General features: G+C 39.7%; 1 protein-coding gene across 1 annotated transcript in view; it reads right to left on the minus strand.

The window, feature by feature from the left end:
• Positions 1 to 14,956, minus strand: part of LOC128356806 (metabotropic glutamate receptor 4-like) — a 126,893-nt gene extending 111,937 nt beyond the window's left edge. Inside the window, exon 1 of the mRNA XM_053316937.1 lies at positions 14,522 to 14,956. Coding sequence (XP_053172912.1) covers positions 14,522 to 14,941 — 420 coding nt within the window. The 5' untranslated portion in view covers positions 14,942 to 14,956. The remainder of the gene's footprint in view (positions 1 to 14,521) is intronic.
• Between the last annotated feature and the right edge of the window lie 9,311 nt (positions 14,957 to 24,267).

Consider the following 24,267-nt stretch of genomic DNA (forward strand, 5'->3'; position numbering starts at 1 on the left):
AAGCACAGTTGAAACTAATTTCTGTTTGTGTAAAAGTAAGTTTCACACTCTCATTGGGCTTAATTACCTGCTTCCTTTAATTGAATATAATTATCAAAAGCTTTTTTCCCCTTGGCTGCTTAATTGCTTTTATAGAGGAATATTTCCATTTATACTGTAGGAGCAATTACTCTCATTTACAGAAAAGAACTGTTAAACATTTTTTTTCCCTTTTCTTTTCCATACACCAAAATTCATATATTGCAACCCAATATATACAGTAACTACATACTACTAATAATAATACAGATCCTTTTTTGGGGAAATAATAAAAGGAACATGTTGAATATTATGATATGATTAAGATATACTTAATGAAACAATTTGTATAAATATTTCTATTATCAATACATCAATAGGTTATTGAATATTTTGATTAATTAAGTCATAGAAAGTTTCATTTACAGATGAAGATTTCTGACACACAAACTGCTCTATGATTTAAATGAAATAAGAGCAGCACCTTTGGATGACTTTGGAAGTCCCTCTGCTCAGTTTATTCTTCCCTGTCGATATTACTTGGCTTTTAAGTAATGGTCATGCTCCAGCAGGGGTCAATGGGATCTTGTGGGTTTGCCATCTGTACTGTTGACTTTGCGGTGTTATTGAAACACATAAGACAGTAAATCTAGGGTCAAACCGAGGCAGCAGGTTGTAATATAAAGAGTAGTAAATCCTCCTGCAGATTTAGAAAGTCATGCATGACAAAATAAGGAATGTGACATTGTTAATGTGATTAAACTACTGCTCTGTGCTGACATTTGCTTTACCACGAATCAGCAGTGTTGCGAGCTGCCAGCGGCTCATAGCACTGCTGAGGCTGTGGATCATGTCTCAGTTTACGGATTTTTATTGAGGTAGAGATCTCCACTCTGACATGATATCATAAGAAAGCACCAGATCTTCTTTCTGTTAGAGGAAGGGCAACACACACTCTCAAAACTCTGACTAAGACTATCCTCCCCAGAAAAACGAGACAGCTGGTGGAGTAGGTCATCCTGCTAATAGAGTCGGTTGATCAGAAAACGTGTATATGTATATGTGTAGTTATAAGGTATTACATTATGTGAACTTATTATTACCCTGTAACTTCATGAAACTGTCTCTAAAAAGAACACAACTTTATATTTTACACCATTTGCACCTGCACATCTGACTCAAGGAGATCAACCTCTTAAGAAAAACTACACAAATAGGCCGTGTTGTCAGTCAGCCAAAATCCACAATGATGAAGGTCGTCTAAGCTTAAGGACTTTTACACACAGAACATATTTTTCTAAAGTTAACAAAGTGATCATTTTAACCTAAACCATGACCTAAACATAATGTTGTCACACCATAAAACGGTTTTAACAGTTTAGTAAAGCAAAGGCAAATTATGATATCCTATCAATTATAGCTGATAGAGACACCAGATTATAAACAATCCCATGTATCAGCCTGGAGTGTACAGTCAAACAAATCTATTTGGTTGAAGGATTTGCTTTAATTAGATGCACTGTAATGACTTAGAGTTAACTTTATTTGTGTTGTTGCTTATAATCAAATATAAATGACTTATATACATGTACTGAAACTATGTGTCTTTGAAATGAATGTTTATATGAAAATAAAACACAGAAAATAATTTTTGCTCAAACTTTTTTCCCCATCTTGAACAACAGGCATCAAATCTGAAGCTTCACCAAGTATTAACGCCTCAAACAGTGTTCATCCATACAAGTACTTAAACTTTAATTATGATATACGCCTGTTTTCAAGTTCACATGCACATATAAAGTCAAATACTTTAGGGGAGGGCTGTGAGTGCAGAACCATCATCTATAATGTAGTGCAACTGAGATTAGATAAGATGACTTGCACGATATGTAATATCAGATGGCAAACTACATGTTTAACCGTAACAAATAGTATTATATGAGACAGATCAGCAGTGACTAATACAAAGCACCTCAGGATACAAAACACCATCCAGACTGAAATCCAAAATGCTGGTTCATAAGAAGGAGATTTCACAAAGAATCTGTGGCTTTGTGGTCTTATGAGAGATGACTGTCTATTCTTATTGGTCTTATTGTCAGAACTAGTAATTACAGCTTCATGGGAAGAGTCTGTTGGAGCCATGGGTAGAAAGATTATACAGGATTTGAAGCATTTAAACTGCCCACAGTGTTGTTGATTGAATTGATTGAATTGATACACCATTTCATAATAACGCACAAGAATAAAAACTGTCCTCAGAGAAGAAGAAATATTTACAGTTATCCTCTCTTGTGTCAGGGAGAGAGAGGAATTTGTCCTCCAGACTGGAAATTTTTGGCTCGAACATGTTTTGCCTGTCATAAATTGAAACTTTAAGGTTAGAAACCAAAACATAACTGGACACATTCATTTAGAGTTTAATATCAACATGTCACCTTTTTGAGAAATCAATAACAATATGTTCCAACTGAGCACTGTACAAGTGCACAACATCGACTTTCAGCCACGAAAGGGCGAAGGAGACCTGTCAGGAAATGAGGTGTTGTCAAACCAGCTTGAAGAAGCAAGCTCAATATCCAGGTGTGGTTGTAATTGAAGGCCTTCAAATCGTGATAGTTTAATGATTGCAGGTTAAAGAAAACAAGGTGATGGTGTGGTGACAAACAGACTGCTATAGCCTGTAAGGATTTATGGTGTGAGGAAGCACCTGAGACAATAATTAGGCTATAAATGAGAATTGATCGTCCTCTGCAAGCTCGTAATGTGAATGTGTACAAATATTTGAAGAGCATGTGTGATTGGCCTCTATATTCAGTCTTTATGTTTGCATCCAGTCTCATTGGACATTAGTTTAACATATTAACTGATTTCACAAAATGGGAACCGCTGTTAAACCATGCAAATGTTTTCTTTCTTCAAACTTTGCACTGCTGTAGAGACAGAAAACTGGGATTGCTCAAGGATTTCATAATAGAAGAAAATGAAAACAAATTCATGAGAGTAGTGGGACCATCTGGTGTGAGACCATTTGAAAAAGGAGCTTTATAAAACAAGAAGCAAAGGGTCTTAATGTTTTCCAACAGCTTAAAAGAACTGAATAGATGGATAGTGTGTAGTGCCACCATGGAGGCATCTCTCCTCCTTTCATGGTTGCCTCTTAGCATACATAAATATCAGCTGTCACAGTCACTGAAATGTTTCATCCATTCATTTTTTTTTGTGTGCTCATGTTGTTAACAACAGACAACAGAGAGTCAACCTTAAAAGACTTTCTAAAAATCAAGACGTTACTCTACAGCAATAAAAATGCTAAATTATGTCTCAGGAGCATGTTTTAAATATATTTCTAGACAGGGTCAATTTAAGTTAATCCAGTTCTATGATTTCTTCCAAAAAGATCAGTGGAATTAATGTACAGTCAGAAAAAAAAGGACACCAGTACTAGCCTTATATGAGATTGGACCGTATTAGATTCCCTGCTCTGAACATGCACAGCAAGGAATGACAGTGACTACTTATCCAGTGGGACATGAATAGCCCATAAGTTGTTAATGTGAATTTGTGAGAGATCTGCCCATGATATGGAGGCAGTGTAAGAGGGGTCTTCACGCTCCACCTTCCCCTTTTAAAAATGTTAAAGCAGCAATCTTTTTATCAAGGAGATGAAGTCAGAACATGAAGGGAAATAGAGGATGATCATTTTGAAAAGTTAGAAGCAGGATAGCCTCAGGGAAGAGAGAGAAAAAGAAAGTTGTTTTGTTGAGTCATACTGAGAGTGAACATGAAAAAGAAACCTACATGGTTGGAATGCAGATTTGAGGTTTGTAGTAGAAGTTGCTGGATGTTTAGCTTTGTTAGAAAAGCACAATGTGGCAAGATGGATTAAGAATAAAGTGGGAAAAGTTAAACTGATCAACATTAAACGCTGCAGTCTGAGAGTCGGAGTGTCAAAGATATAGATGGGAAAAGCTTTGAAAATCTTGTTGTTTGGTTCTGGGATGGATGACTTTGGCTTTAAAGCCTTGACTTTGCTCTGTGAACAAATACTTACAAAACGAAAGTAACCTCCATCAGTCTCAGCTGTACTTTATGTAGTAAATATTAGCATGCCAACACAGTAAACTTAAATTGAGATTAGGCATGGGATGATAACCGTGTTCAAGGTATACCGCGATTTGAAAAAGTCACGATAACCAAAACCACCAAATTGTCTGTCATACCGTTCCTAAGGTATTAGCTGTTTTTTGTCTGGTCAAAGACAGAAAGTGGAAAGGTCAGAAATCTCTCAGGTGGTGTCATTACAGTTTATATTCAGGTTAAATTAACATCTTTATTTTTCTTCCTTTTAGAAACATTTTAGAGCTGTAATCGCATTACCGCCATGCCGTGAAACAGTGATATTTTTGCTTATGGTTATCATACCGCCAGAATCTCATACCGGCCCATGCCTAATTGAGATCATGCTAAATATCAACAAGTTAGCATTGTTACTGTGACGTAGCATGCAGCATACCACTCTGAAGCTTCACAGAGCTGTTTGCATGACTATGGTCTCTGAGTCATTTTTTCTGTAGGGCTGTATGGATGGCCAAGCTCTCTCAATACAGCAGACCAAAAAATAACTAAATAACATTAGTGCCACATTCACAATCATCTTTGCTCACAGAGGTCATGCCATTGTGTACAATCAACCTTCCCTGTGTCCTATTTATATAAAATGTTTAACTCTGGTATATCCTGACTACCTCTGTCCAGAAAGCGAGTCCCTTTTTGTGACACAGCAGTGACTCATGAGAGCCTCCATGTTGTCTCATGTGCTGGAAGGCTGGAAGATGTCCAAGCTGCTTAGCCTGAAGGAGGCCAAACTTTTCCCTCTCTGTCCCTGCTGCAGGGTAGTCTGAGGATATCAGCTGGCATTAGCAGGCGGGCTGACAGTCCCAGTCCCTTTAAGATCTCAAGCAACTTTACAGTGGCCATATGAAAATTTTATTATATTGACCTTTTCTTGCTCGTATATTTTATATTTATTGTTCAAGAGCAGTGCAGAGAAGCTGCTGCGCTGAAATTAATAAATAACTAAGCACTCTATTTTTTTTCCCCCTCGCTGACACTGTCACTTTGACTGTTCAAATTTAAACGAAAAAATAAATAATAAATCTCTTCCGCAATCAATACCGACACTGTCATGCTGCCATTGATTACTTCAAATTTAAATCTGTTTGAGCTACTCAAGCTTTTCTGTTTTCTCTACGTTGCGGCTTCAAACTTTTCATCAAACTCTGAGTAAATTTTAAGCAGCACAGCCTCACACACAAGAGGACAGTGATGGATTGGTGGGTTGATGGTGAGATTATGCAGGTGAGACAGCTCCAAGCCTTTAATCCCACGCTCTTTTCAAGGAAACTATGTGATGGATGCTGCGCTCTTGTTTGTTGGATTCTGTTCTGAAGAGCAGATTTTTTTTTCTTCTTCTTTTTTTTTAAAAACTTGGGAGTAGAAAAGTAAGAGCAGAGTATCAGATACAGATCTAAATGTTAGCGACCTGGGAGATTGCAGCCACTGTGGTATAGTGACAGCTCAAACACAGGAAATAAACCTTGTTGATATTGTTAATTGTGTTGTGCTCTTCGTTGTCCCTTTTGGCTTTGAGAATTTAACAGGAATGAAATCGTACATTTATTAAAAAGAGAAGAAGAAAAAAACAGAGAAAAAAAAAACATTTTCCCTCCTGCCAGCATTCCCTCTATGGGCCTATGCTCGTACACACTAATTAAATGCCAGGAATTAATTTGAGTGAAACCTAACATATCGAGAAAGAGAATGCACAGGAGGAGACAGCCACACAGTAGCTTTTTTTTTGTCGTTGTGCTTGGTGATTACCAGCGGTAGTTTGGGTTGCCTGCAGAGGGATTTGCAAACGCCAGGAGAACAGGGATAAAAACAGAGCTAAAGAATAAGAAATAAAAAAATAAAAAAAGCAAGGTTTCGAGCAGCCTTAACTCATGACTGTCCTAGGAATTGACCACTCGGCCTGGGTGGGCAAAGTGAGTCGAATCGGAACTAATCCCGAACTAAAGAAGCTTGCTCCTGTGTAGTGAGAGCATGGTAGATGGCGGGGGATGTCTGCAATCTGAGGGTTGAGAAAGACAGGAATTTGGTCTTGTTGAGGGGCACAGATAAAACCATAGGAAGCCCCACTGGTCTGCAAATTTATATAATCAATTTCTTGCTGCTTGTTTTTTTAGGGCATTTATTGGATTTGCTTTCCCCTGTTTGTTTGTAACAGTCGGACTTTCCGGGGTGTAAGGATTTCAGCATGTACATGGGATTTGTTTGGCATGGGTGGGTGAGTTTTGGGGGAATTGGCTGCGTGAATAGGCTAATGTGGCATAGTGTGAACCAAATTACACTGAGACCAGAATGGGAGGGAGCTTAGTCAGAGTCCATGCTCCCGTCCAGACCTCTCTCTCTCCTCAATTACCGTCCAGTTCAAGGGTGTTGATGAGGCTCTGGGAAGGTGACAGGGTGCACATTGAGAGCAGTGTCCAGGTGTGATAAAACACTAACAGGTCAGAGTGTTAGCTGTACTACACTATGAGGAATGTATGTCACACTGCAACAATTGCTTGAAATATACCCCACTGCGTACCTCACCCCTCTTATTATGTTGTTATGATTATTGTTACAATGCAGCGACAGTGTGATATGAAATTATGTGTGTGTGACTTCTCAACTATTGGACATAGAAAAATAAAATAAAATAGTATGTCAAATTTTGTAATGTCAAACTCTGCAGTCTCTCATCTTATTGTTTTAGCATCTTCCAGCTCATTATTTTGGTTTTACAGCCTATACATTTAAAAAAAAATATCAAATATGTATTGATATGACAGCACACAATGAGTCATGTAGCTACATAAGCACATCTGGGTAGTTTAAACTTGAAGAAAAAAAAAATCACATGGCATTCAATTAAGGTAACGACTAAAGTAATTTGGAGGCAAGAGTAAAATAAACATACAAATGAAATAATCATCATCATATTTGGCCACCAGAGATGATGGCTCCAGGCTGCCCCTGATGTTTATTTCCTTTTGCTGGTAATTCCCTTTTATTATGTTGGATTCATTCTTCTTTTTTCCCCTTATTTTTATAATGTAAATATACTGTTTTGATTCAGTCTTATCTCTCTCATAAATGTCATTTCCAGCTGCAGCGGGCAGATGTTTTCAGAAAAAAAAAACACAGCTCTGATACACCCACTTTTGCTTTCTGTTCAACATCAAATAGACAGAGTATGTTAAATGTATGTCGCTACAAGGAGAGTGAATATTCATCAAGTGGCTAAAACACAACTCCACATTAATGCTGAGCCAATAAAAACATTAGCTATATAATTATCAGAAGGTGATAATATGACTTTTTGTAGGTTTACAGCTTGTTTCACTGACCCCATGTGCAACACTCAACCGAGATGTAAAGGAAGCAAGATGGCTCACTCGTTAGCTACTTTAATGATCAGCTCTGTGTTTCATTCAGTTTGTTTTATAAAACATGATTGAACTTTCTCTGGATTCAAGTGGCCAAAAAAAATCCATCACAATCATCAGGATACTAGAACCGTTTAATTAATGGAAAGAGGAAAACTGTAGTTTATTTATATAGCACATTTATTTATATAGCACATTTCAGCAACAAGGCAATTCAAAGTGCTTCACTTAAAACGTTAAAAGCCTCAAAGTGCAAAAGTAACACACCATAAAAGGCCATTTAAATACAAGGAAAACAGTCATTAAACAGCTAAGATAATGAAATACAAAATTAGGCTGAAATAGAATAAGACAAGTTCAAGAATTAAAGTTAGAATTAATTATGTACTAAAAGACAAACCTGACGCATTTGAGATGCATTTGATTGGCTAACTGCTGAAGGCTTTGATTAGTCCATTTTGAGATATATTTTTGTATTGAATGAGGACTGTCCACCTTCACCGATGTGTTAGTATCTCCTCTGTGAAAAAATATCTTAATGAGCAAAAACTGTTTTAATGTACATTAGGGCACCAGACTATTGTTTTTGGATTTTTTAAAAAAGTGAACCTATCCTTTAATGCTGTTTTATTCAAAATGATTGTTGTTTTCTGATTAGTTGGTGGCTTGGTGCTCAGTGTACTGGTCACATTGGCTTCAAAATTAAAGTATCGACACACTTGCTCCATTTCAAACACCTCTACAGCTTCTTCGCATCATTTTACATACATACATTTTACATTCATGCTGCTGAATTTTTATTCCGTTCTCAAAGCAACTGAAAGTGATATTTCACATTCATGTCTAGATGTAGTAGGTTGACATTAACAAGTGAAAGTAAAAAACCAGATGTGTGCATATTTTTGAGAGCCTCTAAAGCTTTCATCGTATCTTCACTGTAGGTTGATGCAGTAATCCAATAAGAGCCCTGTCTCCACACAGTGAAATGCTGAGGGTGAGTAAGGCATTGTGTCTGAGGGCCTCTCTGTTTCTAATGAGAGAAGAGAGAGAGGCGTATGCAAGGTCTGTACTTCACAGACAGCACAACAGGCAAGTTAACCCTCCTCTTTCTGCTCAGAGTACCTGGCTACCACCTCTGCTCCCCTCTTTCCATCTGTCTCCACAGTTCCTCCCTCACTCCTCCACAGAGGAAACACTTAGTTGTGCAGACTGACTGTACCTTGTTGTACATAATTTAGAGAGCTGGTGGTTTGATTCCAGCCAGGGACCTTTGTTGCATGCCATACCCATCTCTTTATCTAGCTTGTTTCTTGTCTGCCTCCTCATTGCCCGCTGTCCACTAAAAGCAAAATCTTTATAACAATAATAATAATAAGCCCATTTTATGTCTGAAAGCTTATGATTATCTCAGCAAGTCAACTTTAGTACCTAAAACATGCTGTAGTTTCTTACTGCAGCAGCAATATCCCTCAAGCTAGTCAGTATAGCTATTTTCAGTGATGTATCAGAGACACAATCAAAAGCCTGGGGCTTTAATTACACTCAGTATGTCTTGAGTATCATAAGCAACCTACCACTAATTACCTCAAGTATTGGTTGCACTTTGCTCCCGCTCATATAGCAGTATAAAGACCTAGCAGATGAAAACAGACCAAGCGCTGGACCCAGTGATGAGGGGAAGCAGAGGGGGAGCTTTCAATGTCAATCCCTAGGCGTGAATTACGTAACAATATTGTAAAATATTCATGACACACCATGGGGACGGAATCCTGCCTGCTCTGAAGTGCTGAGCAAACACTTTGCTATGAGCCACTCTAAGACTGTGAGGAGGATAAGGAAAGGCCCAAAAGTAAGGAGCTGAAAAACAATTGCAAGCATGAAGCCAATTATCGTCAGGAAACCAATCCTTGCCCATGAGGATGGCAAACAGTGTGAACAGCGACGGTTCCAAAGTTATATCAGTGGTGTATTGTATTTAGGTTGCGTGCTTTCATGCGGGGTGCTCTTTGTGTGTAGTAAATCATTAAGCAAACATGAAAATTTGATGAAGCAACTCTAACAAAACACTGCGTTAAAGAAAATAAGGCGCCACAACAAACCAGCATACATAAGCAGCTACTGACCAGCACAAAATATCTCATAACAGCTCCTTCATGTTTATATCATTGTTCTGGATTATTACAGTATAACATGCAAAAAAGACACAACATCATCACCTTGAGTTGATGTCAAAGTGACATCTCAGGTGAGGAAGAAATAGGTTGAACGGTTGAAAGAAGCCATGCCTGACTTTTAAAGTCATTAGCGGGAAGTGGATAGTAGTGAAACCCTCCCCGCCACTCAAGCCAGGACTGCTTATGGTTTTTATGTGACTTTAATGATGGAGAAAAGAGCTGGAACCTGCCCAGCCATGCCGTCTGAGAGTACAACCTTAGCTTTACTTATTAGTCAATATCCTTATGGCAAGCACAACGTATTACAAGTAATTGCAGGAGAGTGGTTTCTGATGGCTCCTGCTGACTTTTGTACTCTGAAATTCCACAGTGTGAAATTCACGTAGTACTTGTTCAAAAAGGCCAAAATGAAAGCAGTATTTTAGGGACAAATCCACCTTAAGATATTCTTATATTCTTAGAGATCAGAGGTATTTTTCTCCCTCAACCTGACTCAACTTCTACTTCATACCCCACGACCCTAAGTCACCAGCAGTTCATGATTTTCCACTTGAACTGAGGAAAAGTGAATATTTCGCCTGCTTAATGACCAAAAACAACATCCTTCCAGTTTGCATTTTCACATTGGTAAAGGGCACTGGCTTTAAAAGTGTCAGGTCATCTTGGTTTTTTGCAACAATCATGCATTGCCTTGCAGCATTGTGACCATTTGTATAATTGCAGTTTTACCTGAAGTAAGATACTTCAAAGGCTCCAATCCACTGAATGTCAATTTACTGAACATAATATCAGGGTAATCATACCAAGTAAAACAGTGTAATGAAGTAAATTCCAACATAATGCAAGTAAATAACAGGATAATAAAACAGGATGGCAGAGTATAAAAGCACAGTGGGAACATTTTTTATCAACTTGTTTACATCATTGCATCTGCTGGCGTGACGATTAAATCCTGAAGAGAAAATTATAGAAACGAGGGCACATATTAACTAAAAGGAGGAGAGAGATGGATCTGATGTTCTACAGTAAATCGAAATGCGAGCAGAAGGTCTGCCTCATGCATATGCAAAATCATGTTGTGTGACCCGAGTGTGGTATTAATATTAGTAAAAAAAATATTGAATCCAGTATTATTATTTGCACCTGGGGCCACTTATGGGCTCCATACAAAATCACGTTTCCATGGTTTCTTGTATCCCTATCAGTGTGATTCATGAAAAATTGTTCCACCTGTCGAATGTAAAATAGACGATAAGTTGATTAGAGGCTTTTGAAGCTTCACAGTTATCAACTATGTGTATTTTAAAGTACAGGGATAAATATTCAATGAATGCTCTGGTGAGAGAATTAACCATTTTTTTCTGTAATTAACTACTTTGCATGTGGTGTAACATTAAACCAATATTCACAAAAAGAAAGAAAAAGCAAGCAAAGGCAAACCAGGGGGAAGCCACACTGACCTCTTGTCAGATATGTTCAGTTCTGTGATGCTGTGAGTTTTCTGCTTATGTGATATGAAGAATTTGTTCATCAGATTCTTGCTTTATAAAAAGATTCACTGCTGATCTGACATGTTTTGAGATATCCTGTTGAAAACATGTGGAGCTATAAAAAGGTTGGACAACAATGTGCTGCCGTTCAATTAATTGTCACAGTGTTACATATACAGATCTGACACACACACTAACTGATATGATGTGAACTGTTCTTAAAGAGATAGAAAGCCAGGTTTTATATGCGGTAGCCAATGCCGATCCACCACTGGAGGTGGATGCATTTGCACAAACTCCATTAACTAAAAGCCTGTTCTACACTTTTCCTTCCTTCCATCTGATCCCACTGAGTCAAACAACAGGAGCAGCACTGTGATGCAGAACATGCCTGGCTAATGGTTGCTCCCACTAGCTTGCAATGGTTGCATCATGTCAAGGACAGACAAAGTTTGAAGTCAACAGTGATGTAGGCCATCCAGCGCTTGCGTGACTGGTCCAATATACTGTCACTTCCCACTGTAGGTAAAGAAATCACTCGGTTCAATGCTTCTTCTTCTTCTTCTACTTCTGCTCTAGACTTGTGTGTTGGTGTGTTGGTTCAATGTGTATGTGTCAGCGATGTTCTGTCATGAGTGCTTTGGAGAGGTCGTTTTTAGCAGCCATCTCTTGAAATATAGTGCTTCCTGCTTGGAGTGACGTGACAGCATCCTGTAGCATGCCCGTCTGTTGCCAGTGGTTGTCAAGCCCACTGTGCAGATATCTTTAAGGGTGCTGTCCATCAAAAAAGGATTTATGCTCGCCCTGACCTCACCCCAGAGGGCGAATTATTAGTGCAGCCTCTCAGTCCATCTAAGCTGTTTTGGCTTCTCGAATACGAGCAGCACTGTACGCGCACAAAACTCATTCTTTGCCCAGGAACACTGAGTTTTGGATGGTGCAGCTCAGTGCCCTTTACAGAGAGAAAAAAGGAAAACTTAAATAATGTGTTCCCACTGCAGGATTTGGAATGCTCCTTGGAACACACAACAACTCATTGGCAAAATGTTGCCTAAGCAGAGGCTTGCCAATTAGCGTCTCACAAGCCTGTGAGAGGACAGGCCCTCCTCTGGCTGTTCATGTGTCCTCCACAAGGATTCTGGCAGCATTGACAGCCTTGTTCTGTGGCACATTTGGGGTTGGAGGGTTGCACAATGGAATAAGGCGTGGCAGTCATCCCAGGTTTTTGGGCATCTCTGGACAGGCTTAGGGAGTAACGGAATAAATGTAAGGTACAGCTACAGGAAAAAAAGATGTAATCTAATAACTGTTCAATTTTGTAAAAATAAAATGTTTTGGTTGATTTTTTTAATTGTTATTTGGCAGGATTACAATTTTCAGACTGTCCATGTTCGGCAATAACACTAGTCCTTGCTTGCAGACATGTCTCTCATTCTGTCACCATTAAAGCTGCAGCGTGCAGTTGACACACCCACTATACCTGCAGGGGGTGGAAGCAGAGTGCTGTACACACATTGCTGCCCCACTGTTCCACCTATAGTAACAAACATTGTACTAACATCATGAGACGATGCGCTTCATGGTAGTCAGTGCTCCGTTAAGTTTGTCATTTACTAAGCGATAGTTTAAAATAAATACATGTCTGACTCTGCTGTCGTCTGCTGGCTGAACACTTAAAAAACACACTTGCTCTGAACATACATTTAAACTGCTATTGATTGTTCTGTTGTCTTATAGAATTAAGTAAAATTCATCATATTGATAATTCTTTTTCTCTTGTCTTTATTTGCATATTTGCTATTGAAGTAGTCCAAAAGTAATCAAGTTACATTACTTTAATATTGTAATTAGTAATGGTATAACCCTATCTCTGTCTCTGTATTTGTGCTCAGCAGTGTCATGAGACTTATATATGTGTGTTGTGCTGTCACCATTCATTTATGGATTGAAGTAACGATAGAAGGGATGTCTCGGTTTTTGGTGATGTATGTGTTTATGTTTCTCTTCCTCCCTTATGCTCTGTACCAAGAAGAGGGTCTTTAGTGTCAAGACTTTCTCAGCAGTGTTGTAGTCTGATTGTGGACTGGTAGACACTGATGGCCAGGTGTGGCTACATCCTCCACTGACCCAGAGAACAACATACATTCTGCTAAATCTTCTTTTCTCTGTCTTCTTGGTCAGACAAAATCAATATAAATACAGTTTAATGACAACGGCTGTGATACTGACATTTAAAATAAGTAATCACAGAGAACTCTGCTGCCACACAGCCCATGTGGGAGGTTTAATGGGTACCTCTGTTCAATCCCATCCTGCTCTTTGTGATCACCTGTGCAGTTTTAACACAACTGAATTCACAATTAGGTTGTTCTCATTGACATATTTTCTGGTTTCTGTCATTGGAAATTGTAACAAGTGTGAAATAGTGATATAAATAGGACCTTGAACCATGTTCTCTGCCCTCCTCTTGTCACTAAAAGCTAAATGGATGAAAAAGAGGGAAAGCAAGCCCATCACACACTTTATATTCAGCCCTTATAGGATTAAATCTATTGATACTAATTGACGGGCCACATACGAGCAAGTGTATGGTCAGTGAATTCATGAATATTAGTAAATAAAGTCCAAAGAGACCATAAGGGGTCACCTTATCTGTGGTCATACAGCTAGGGTTACCATACACAACCACTGTCTTTCTTAGTGCAGCCTAGTCTGGCATGAATATTGGGATATTATTAAAAAGACAAGCTGTTTTGACACGGCCCTTATGCTCATTAGTTTGGCTGTAGCCTGTAGTTTAGTGTGACTGCACTGAGCAGGTATTACAAAAGTCCTGTCATGTACTGTTTATGTTTTGCTCCCATGTGCATCTGTTGAGCCAGTGCAAAGCAGAAGCTCATTTTATACACTATGTTCAGTAGCAGTGCAGTGAGCTCTTGGTGCCATGCATGGTTTACCCAAATTAGCTAATTAGATGAAGAACACTAAGGACTCTTGGCAAATTAATGTAATTGGTGAAGAAAATTATGGTGTAATGATCAGTCCTAGTTTTGTGGACAGTTGGTAAAGATGTCTCAAACTGCTGTGATTTAAGCTACTAAGGAAAATAAAAAGAGAGAAATGCAGAAAGCAATAACAGAGACTGGGAAATACTGAATGCAAGAGTGTGTGTGTGTGTGTGTGTGTGTGTGTTAAAATAATTTAAAATTCAATGTCTGCCTTGTGTTGTTTCCAACTAAAAGTCTGATCCACAAAAAAAAGAAGAGAAAACATCAATGCTCTGCAATCATGATTAAAAAGATATTGAAGAAAAAGTAAGAAAGTGGTTGCTGAAGAAGAAACTGACCTTGAAGAGACGTAAGATGTTGGCCACCATGATTGACACGGAGCTGGCAGATGCACCAATCACTCCCACCACCCTCTCGGGCTTAGTGATGATGGGCGGCCCTCCGCTGAGACACTTGACATCAGTTGAGTCTTTCTCAATCAGTGCCTGAACAAATGTCAGCGACTGTTCCAGAGCATGAGTGTCCCGGGAGCAGGTGTCCAGGATGCGTGCCCCCAGAGTGATATTAGGCAGCAGCTCGTTGTCATTATTGATACGATCCAGGGCAAATAACATGGCCTCCAGCCTATGGATCCCTTTTTCCTTCTTCAACTCCCCACAGGCTTTACCATCATTTCCTCTTGCATGCACTGGAAACAGTCCACCCAGAGATATGTCCCCATCAATGCGTATTGAATTGAGGTGCGTGTGGCCTGGCATTTTGGGTTTGGCTGCCAAGGCGATCAAGAAGTAACAAGCCAGCAGCAACACCCAGCAGCAGCAGCCAATCCACGCTCTCTCAAAGCCTCCTCGCAGAGTCATAATGAAAGGCTAAATCCGCATCCAAATACAAATTCAAGTCCTTTGAAAATGAAAGAGGAGTACACACATATACCCACACACACACATGCAAATGTCCTGAAGGTTAGCCGCGATATTTCTGAGCGCAGTCGTCTTCAGAAGTCTCTTCTCATGCTTTCTAGCTCTGACACAAACTCAGTAATACTAATTATGCAGCTTTTCTCTCTTTATCTCTTACCCTTTCTTCTCTCCTCTTTGTGTTTCACTCTTTTCCTTGCACCTGAGAGTGGTGGCTACATGCAGTAACTAAACAGTACAGGGCGAGCTGAGTCGGAGTCTAAAAGGAGCGTTCTCAGAAGGCATGGGAGAGAACAAAGGCAGGAAGTTTTCCTCTCTTCTCTGCTTCTCCAGAATCACTCAGGGGCATTTACAGTAGCTCTCCTCTTGGTCCTTCAAGCACTCAGAAAGTCACGAGATGACCCAGTGGGCTCCGAGGCAGCACCTACAAAAAGAAAAGAGAGGTGTGTGAGATCCTGAAGACACAGCAGAAAGAGCAACTTCTAGGATAGCAGAAAATGTGAGATAAAATGTGTTCATGCGGGGGTGTTGTAGCACTCTCCCACATAGTTGAGATTTTGTGTTTATTGTGGAATCTCCCACATAAGTCCTCTATAAGTCAGTGGATGGAAGGCAAGCTGTTCCCGCTCTGCATGTAAAGTGATGTCACACCCTCCGTATTTTAAATGACATCATTTTCAAAACTACACAGCACATTTGGATTGGACAGTCACAGGCCCAAATTGGTTTCTGGGTCCTAAAATTTAAGCAGAAATTATACCTGGACTGAGAACTCTGCACAGGAAATCTGTTCTGTGTTGCACCCATGTCTCAACTGCTTTCAGAGCACTGCAATGAATTATTTCTATGTGCCTTGAGCATAACTGATTTGCTGCCGCTTGGCACCGTTCCACAGACTTCATAACCACACAGTGCTCTGCTCATGTAGGTCCTCTTCAGAGTATTTTAACAAAAGGTTATGAAATATAATATTAAATTAAAAACATAGGAGTGTGATAATCAAAGAAAAAGAAACAATTTTCCTCCAGTTATGAGCACAATCAGATCCCGTTGTAGTCTCTCAATGCTTGTATCAACAGTGGTACTCTGCATGTGCCTGTGTGTACGCTCTCCCAACAGTAGGCTGGCTACTTCCACAGTGTCAGACTAATAGAATGGCGGACCTGGGCACAGTGGGAGAGGCCTTCAGCTCACTCTCTCTGACCATCACACACATATCTGTCAGATTTACTTCATGCTGCTTTTGTATGCTAACATACAGCCTCCTGCCGTGGTGAAGCCTGAAACAGAGGACAAAAAGGGCAAAAATTCGTTCAGGATCGGAAAGTTGCGCCATATTGCAGCAGCTGTCAAAGCCATCACTGTGAAGCGGTGATATTTTTGCAATTATTTTAATGGGGATGGATGTGAAGTGGCTGGCAGTAGGAGCTCTTTTTTATGATAGTATTTTTCTCCTCTAATGGTGAGTCCATATTTGTAGAAATATCTCATCGAAGTGGAGATTGAAGTGGGGGTGTCAAAAGATTGGCCACAACTCATGAATTATAGACAACTTTGCCGTGTGCAAGTCACATGTGCATCTTTGCTTTCTTTTCACTTTGGACATCAAATCAAATAATAAAGATGCCCTGCACTAACACTACACAGTGGCCTCTCTTGTGCTGCCTCTCTTATCCTGCTGGGAACCTAAAGGAGATATTTATATCATCCTTCATAGATCATCCCCCTAAAACACAGCATCCATAATGGATGAAGGCCTACTAGTCACTGCAAAACGACTCATTCTAGAGGAAAGTCCAGAACAGAAGGAAGAGGAAAGGGTGGCTGTGTGGCATTGGTCTTTTGTTAAAAAAAAAGGTAAAATAAAGAGCTGAAAACAGACAAATACGTAAACGGTAAACTGCTGCACATGCTCAACAGGGTGCATTGGTAATGATGACAGAGGCACACTTGCTTTTTAAACACCATTAAGAGACATTTTTACAAAAGCACCATGGAGAAGGAGAGTACTCCATGCTGTATGGACCATAGTGATTCTCTGGAGGACTCTATACTTTGAAAAGGGTGGGTGGCCTGAAAATAGCATTTTAATTTGACAATTGTATTTCTCTTTGTGGGCTGTGGTAATAACGTTGTATGAGAATTTGGAATTAGATCATAATCTACGCTGGAAAATTAAGGAGAAAACCTGCAGGCAAGGAATGTGCTTCTTATTTCAAACCAGCCCATCCTTCATCATTGTGATTACAAACTAATAAAACCACAATCGGGATAATTGCAGTGCACTGCTGAACAAAACAACCCGATAAATGTCTTGAGTGCTGGACAATACTGTTGTAATTGAGGAAGGTTTCGAGAACAAGTCTTGACGTCCCAGTAATGAAGTCCTTCCTTCCTCTCGAGATCCGTTGGATGGGGTGGACAGCAGTGCCCCTTCACTGTCATCACTCTGTGAAACACTGCATGCACAGTGGCAGCTTTACCAGATGTTAAGTCACAAAGCCCAGATGGGCAGAGCAGATAAACATCAGCTGTCTGCAGAGAGTAGGAGTTAGGCAATATTGCAGAATCCACACAGCAACCGTCTCTCTTCACTGTGACGAGGAGGAACTCCAGTTTCCTCTGCACTCGACCACAGTCCCCTGCTGCTGGGTGCACCGCAACACTGATGTCTGAGGGAGCTGACGCTTTTACTCAACTAAGAGCTTCACTAAAATGAAGCGACACATTGAGATGGAATACATTTTTGGATACAGTATTTACTAAAATATATCGATAAATTATAAGACAAATATTGCCAGCATTTGTGTACTTGTAAAATTTAGAGTGGAAACTTTAAGCTAAACAATAAACTTTCACTATTTAAATCACTTTGTTTACATTGCAGAGCAAGTCATTTCAGATTTGCAACAGTAGAGCTGTACAAGCATCACATAGATATTCAGTAAATGTTTTGCACTTAAAATGTTTGTGAGGGAAGGTAAATGACTGCTTATGTAGCACTTATATCCAAAGTGCTTTTACAGTGTTTCTGCTGCTCTCTCACACATTCACACACACAGTCACACAAAGCTACCACGCAAGGTGCTGGTGTAACCATCAGGAGCAATTTGGGGTCCAGTATCTTGCCCAGGGAGACACATTGACATGCAGACTGGAGAAGTTGTGGATCAAATCAGCGACCTTCTAATTAGTGGACAACCTGCTCTACCACTTGAGCCACAGGTAAATGTGTGGGTGAGCAGTGATTTTGGGTCATTTTATAGTCTCTTTGTGGCTATTCAAGACTTAATAATGAATCAAATACTGCATTATATTTTATGGCTACCACACGACTTCATGATTGACTCTTTAGGATAATTTAAAATATGTCTTGTAATTGTTTCCATAACAATTAGAAGAAGGAATAATCGAAAAAAGGCTTTTCGCAGTACCACACGCACACACACACTATGTTCTGTCATTTTAATTGAGAGCAATTTGCTTGAATTTGTTACAAGCATGAAAAAGTTTAATGCCCTCTTGGGAGTGGCCCTTGGGGATTTATTTAAGTATTGGAAAGCTGAAAAAAGATTCAACGCTGAAATGTAGGGGACACTTAACTGCCTCTGAAACAGTTCAGAAAAGTATAAATCTTTTCTTCTGCCAAATGATCAAAGATTGCCAACAGCATTGAATCTTAGCCCTTGGCTACTTGCCAGCCACCACCAAGCCAGAAACACAAGCAGACTCCCACCAAGCCAGACTGCTGCTGAGGCAACCCAGGCAATAATTAGCTATTGTCTTGCTATAAAAAGGTCTGTGTTTGTCTCAGTCTTTAAAGCAAGTCTGGTTATAGTCTTAGCTTTAGTCAGACTGTATAGAAAAAGACATCAGAGTGATTTTAAAAGCCACATCACATCCTCCCACTCCGAACCCTCATCCACATTTAAATGATGTTCTCAATCATGTAAATACATTTTAGCCATTGTTAGTGGCATCAAGGCCATCTTTATATGTGGCATTTACACAAGCAGCAACATAATGAAACAGTAATTGCCTTCAGTTGCCCAGACAGCATCTCATATTACACAAGAACTTCAATTACGAATGATACAAGAAAAGCTTGTAAAGATGTGAGCTGAGTGAGGACACCAACAGGTGCTACAGCTGATATCTCCATCCACAAAGTCAAACAGCCACATCAGTCAGTTTCACTACTTTAATTTCAGATATACAAATAATCTGTACGGAAAATATTTGAAAGTATGCTACCCGAATTTTTCCTTCACCTTAATGAGCTCCACTTTAAATTATGCATTTATTATAATTTGATGGTGACATCTTTTTATTTATTCTCTCTAAACATCAGAAACCCTGAAGAGCACCGACGAAATGCAGCAAGACACGCCCCTCAATTTTACATCCTGTCTTCTCTTCAAAGCCTCACAATGACATACATCCTGCTTAATAGGTTCGTCAGAGTGTAGCCGGCGCCGTCTTGACAGCGATGTCCAAATCCCACAGGGAAATGCTGTTTTGGCCGTTATTCGTCAGCAGATATGATCACAGCAGAGGAATCAGTACAGGGAGCATTACATTACACTGCCTGCATTAATACCTGCTATATATGTTATTATTATTATTGTGACATTGGACTTTCCTCATTGAGAGTGTACTTTTTAAGTTCACCTGCTTTTGAGAAAAAAAGGAGGGCTGAAGAAATTAGGAATCGCTGCAGAAGTCGTGCTGAATAAATGCACAGCTGGCTGAAAGCTTGTCTCATTTTAAAAGTCCAGCAATCCGTCAGACGACAGAATTGTAATGTTCGGTTGCCTTGGTATCATTTCTCTGTGACACTGACAGTTTCTGTGTCAGTTTCTGCTGAAAATACAAAAGGAACCGGAGCTTACTTATTATTGACGTCAAAGAGATGACTGTGACTATTGTTTTTAGACAATAAAGGCATCAAGAAGAAAAGCCTCTCTTCACTGCCAAGGAGAGTAGTGGCAGATCATCTAAAAGCAGTGACTCACACTGGCTACGGGATTTCAGAAGAATACAGTTTTACACATAAGTATGTTGAAAGAGGAGAAAATGTAATGCAATATACTATACAGCAGGTTTAAAATGTCTGGGTACCATGTTTATGTACATGTAAGTGACCTTTTTTGGATTTACCGTACATGCAACTACAATGGCATGATCTCAGAAGCAGCATAGTTTTCTTTTATGAGTACAGAGTAATCTTTGTAGCAAATATTAAACTGATCACTGAAGACCCATCATACTCTGAATCTGAGACACGTTCATTTGTTGTAAAATGTTCCCTTTATGATGAATCTGATTTAAGGTAGTGATGACGAAAACGAGAATGTAGGGAGCATAAAAAGTGCTAGAAATAAGTCAAAAGCTATGGTGAGTCTGTGCAAAGCTTCATTACATGCATTGTAACTCTATAGTCGGCTATCTTCATTTATCCCTTCTCAATAACAGACATCAGACACCCACCTCAAAGCTAATTCCTCTTTTCTCCATTACCTTATTACCCCTCTCCAGGACACTGTCCATTAGCTCGCTCCACCAGAGCCGGTGATATTAAAGCCGATTCTCTGTTGCTCATTAACACTTTCTTCATGCAAAATGTAGATTCCATTAACAAACAGTCTGTGTTGCTGCCCTGGGCTAACGGGGAAGATGATTCAAGACTTATGTGGAGTACGTATAACAATGAAAAGGCAGAAAAATGCAGACAAAACTCTAAAAAGAGGTCATAGTGGCATAATAATGAGATTAAAGATTCACAAGCCTATTTCTTTTATACTGTATATCTATAATCATATGGTAATTTTATTATTGAAAATCTGATTTTCATGTATTTTTTTATTTGTCTCACTTTTTTAAAAGGTAATATTTCAGTACAGGATGAATGGAAACAGAAAAAAAAATTAAAAAATACTCAGATGGAAACCCCTTATGGTCTCTATACATCAAAAGATAGAAATTAACCCCAGAATTGAGGGGTTAGATGCTGTTATGCAACAGTTAAATGCCTCTTTATAAAGATTCTGTACTGCATGAGGCAATTTCCACTCTATGTAGTTTTAAAACGTGCCTTCTCCCCACTGCATGTATGTAAAATGTGAATTATTCATGGGTAAATCCTTTAAGGCTCTGCCAACATGTGCGCAATTAATGTCAGGGAGACCGTCATGGTGGGGGACAGATATGACTTTGTCCTGGTGTTTCCTTTATTTCTAATTCAAGACTGAATGTTTTTAAAGAGAGAAAGATAAAAAAGAAATGTGTATGAAGAGCAGTGAAGCGATGAACAAGAGGCACTAGCTGAGACTTTGTGCGTGTCCCACTTTAGCTTGAACTAATTTTTCATGTCGCACAGTTTACAACATCAACACACAGAAAGCACCCTTTGAGCTTCGATGTTGAGGAGCTGGACGCCGTAGTTCATAAGTACTGGAATCAGAATGTCCTAAATGTGCCAAAACGAGACAGACTTAGAAGTAGATGAATGAAAGATTCAGCAAAAATGTTGACAAGACTGCAGACAAGTTCAAATAGCACCTAACAGGCTGAGGCGATGGCTCACAGGAGTTCACACCGCCCCATCATACAAAATATAGAAATTTGTTGTCTCCAATATTTGTAATTTGACCAGGCATGTCATCAGATCCCTCACATGGTGCTGAATATCTTCTGATTCGTGTTGGAGTAAAGTCAAGCAGCAACAGTTGTGCCAGAGTTTTGCTCATCTCTACATCCTCCACATGGCATGCATGATTTACACAAGTTGATCTCTCACACGTCTGCCTTAGTGGAATAAAGTCTGTTTGATTTGCAGCATCACTGGTGCACGTGTCTAATATAAACCAGTGTGTTCCTGTACATTGGGACAGGTGTTTGTCAGTGTTACAGGTTGAGTGTGATGCTGCCTTTTGAAAGCTGAATCTCATCCAGGTTATCATTATCTTGCTTGTGTGTGCATTGGGGCACGCATTGTCTTGGGTGCATGTTTTTTTTTTGCCCGCTCCATGTAATGTGTTCAGTGTTTTACGGTACATCCAACATGAAACTGCTGGCTTGGTTAAAGAGTTAATACTTAAAATATAAAATTTCATTTTTACAAAACAAACTTGTATACACACTTGTGTGTGCATTTGGAAATACATTGGAGTGATTGTTTGGGATACTTTCAGATTGCAGCAGTTTGTCTGGAGAAGTAAAGCAGCCTTTCTGATGCTGGTGAATATTTCCCTCATTTCCCAGATCAGCAACATTTACCTTTAGTGCTGTATTTTAATGCATGGCTCCTTGCCTTAACACCTTGAATAATTGTAATAATTTAGATTACACATTATGTCTGTTTCTCTCTCTGTGTGTGTCCTGTTCTTCCCTTGATGTACATCTCCCCAAACAATACAGTACAAACTGAAATTATGATTTCATAACAATGCATTGTGTTCATTTAACCTTTGTGTCGTCCTCCCGGATCAAATTGACCCCGTCTGTTTTGACTGTTCCTTCTTTCCTCCCTTCACTCCTTCTCTCTTTCGTTCCTCCACCCTACCTTCCTCACTTCCTTCTTTCCTCTGTCCTTCTTCCTTCCTTCCTCTTTTCCTTTCTCCCTCCCTCCTTCTTTCTTTCCTCCGTCCTTCCTTCCTTCCTCCCTTCCTTTTTTCCTTTCCTCTTTTCCTTCTTTCCTCCCTCGTGTCCTTCCTTCCTCCCCTCCTCCCTCCTTTCCTTCCTTCCTCCCTTTCTCCCTCATTTCCTTCCTTCCTTTCTTCCTTCCTTCTTCCCTCCCTTCATTCCTCCCTTGTTTCCCTCCTCTCTCCTTTCCTTCCTTCCTTCCTTCCTTCCTCCCTCCTTTCCTTCCTCCTCGTTTCCTTCCTTCCTTCCTTCCCTCCTCCCTCCTTTCCTTCCTTCTTCCCTCCCTTCCTTCCTTGACTTGAGGACAACAGGAGGGTTAAATGCAGCTCATATAAAAACAATACATTATCCATCAAGGGAATTCTTATCATTGTATATTGCTTACAAATTGCTGCTTGTCTGCTTTGTAGTGAACTATGACTCAGACGGAAATCCTAATATAGATTCATCAATCTAAACTGCATTAGCACGACAACAATGTAGATGTTGAACATCCTCTAGTTCCTCCACATGTGGCATTTCATTTGCCGAGTCTCCAACCAAGTGAGAATGAATACAACTGATCGAACTGATTGATAGTGAAGACAGACGATGCTGTGACACATGTATCGTGCAGATCAATACACTGGTGTCATGTGTGGGAACATGAACAATCAAAGAGGCACTAATGACACATAAAGTCAAAAAGAGGGGAATGACTAAAATGTAGATGTTTTTTTTCCACTTCATGCTTAGTTGCTTTTATTTAGAAATGACTTTAAATATATGCAACCTTTTTCAGGTGGCATCTGAGCAGCACTTTCCATGCAGACTTCCTACACACTGTGGAAATTAGATGGTTTTAAGTCAGAAGTAAACAATAACACAACTCAAAGAAAAGCTAACAGGCAGATTTCATTCGAGACTGATCACAAGGAGGAAACATTTCTTGTGTCTGCTGCAAAGAAATCAAATGACGGAAGACTGTGGAAGCTGCCATGTAAAGCACTCTCTGAATCCAATAAATATCTCCCCAAATGCAGCAGCCTAATAGTCAAGTAATAGCTGGCTAACAGCGCTGAGCACATTTCAGAGTGTGCAGGGGAGATAGTTTTGTCACGGAAAGCGAATGCTGCGAGTGCACCTCCCTCAGTGGTGACAACAGGGGGGGGCAAAGACGTATTTGTGAGGAATCACATATTTCAAATCACACATTGAGCTTCTAAGTATAGCCCGGGTTTATCCGTGCTCCTGGAAACAGAAGCTATGAATACTGCATCCCTCAGGTTCCTGCCACCCTGTCAAAGAGGGTTTCAATGTTGAGGCATGCTTGAATGGATAAAGTGGAATTTTTATCATGAGAACACCACCATTCACTTCTCCTCTGCTTTTCCTTTACATGCAGACGTGGGATGCAGAGGGGAGATGACTGTTCCTGAAGGACTCAAAGGCGACATCATATTTGAACAGATAAAAGAAGACAGAGAGCATTAGAAGCTCCTGAATCTTTTCTGAGCATTGATGTCTGATTGTCACTAGCCCAC

Source organism: Scomber japonicus, chromosome 4, assembly GCF_027409825.1.
Source record: "Scomber japonicus isolate fScoJap1 chromosome 4, fScoJap1.pri, whole genome shotgun sequence".
Lineage (NCBI taxonomy): Eukaryota > Metazoa > Chordata > Actinopteri > Scombriformes > Scombridae > Scomber > Scomber japonicus.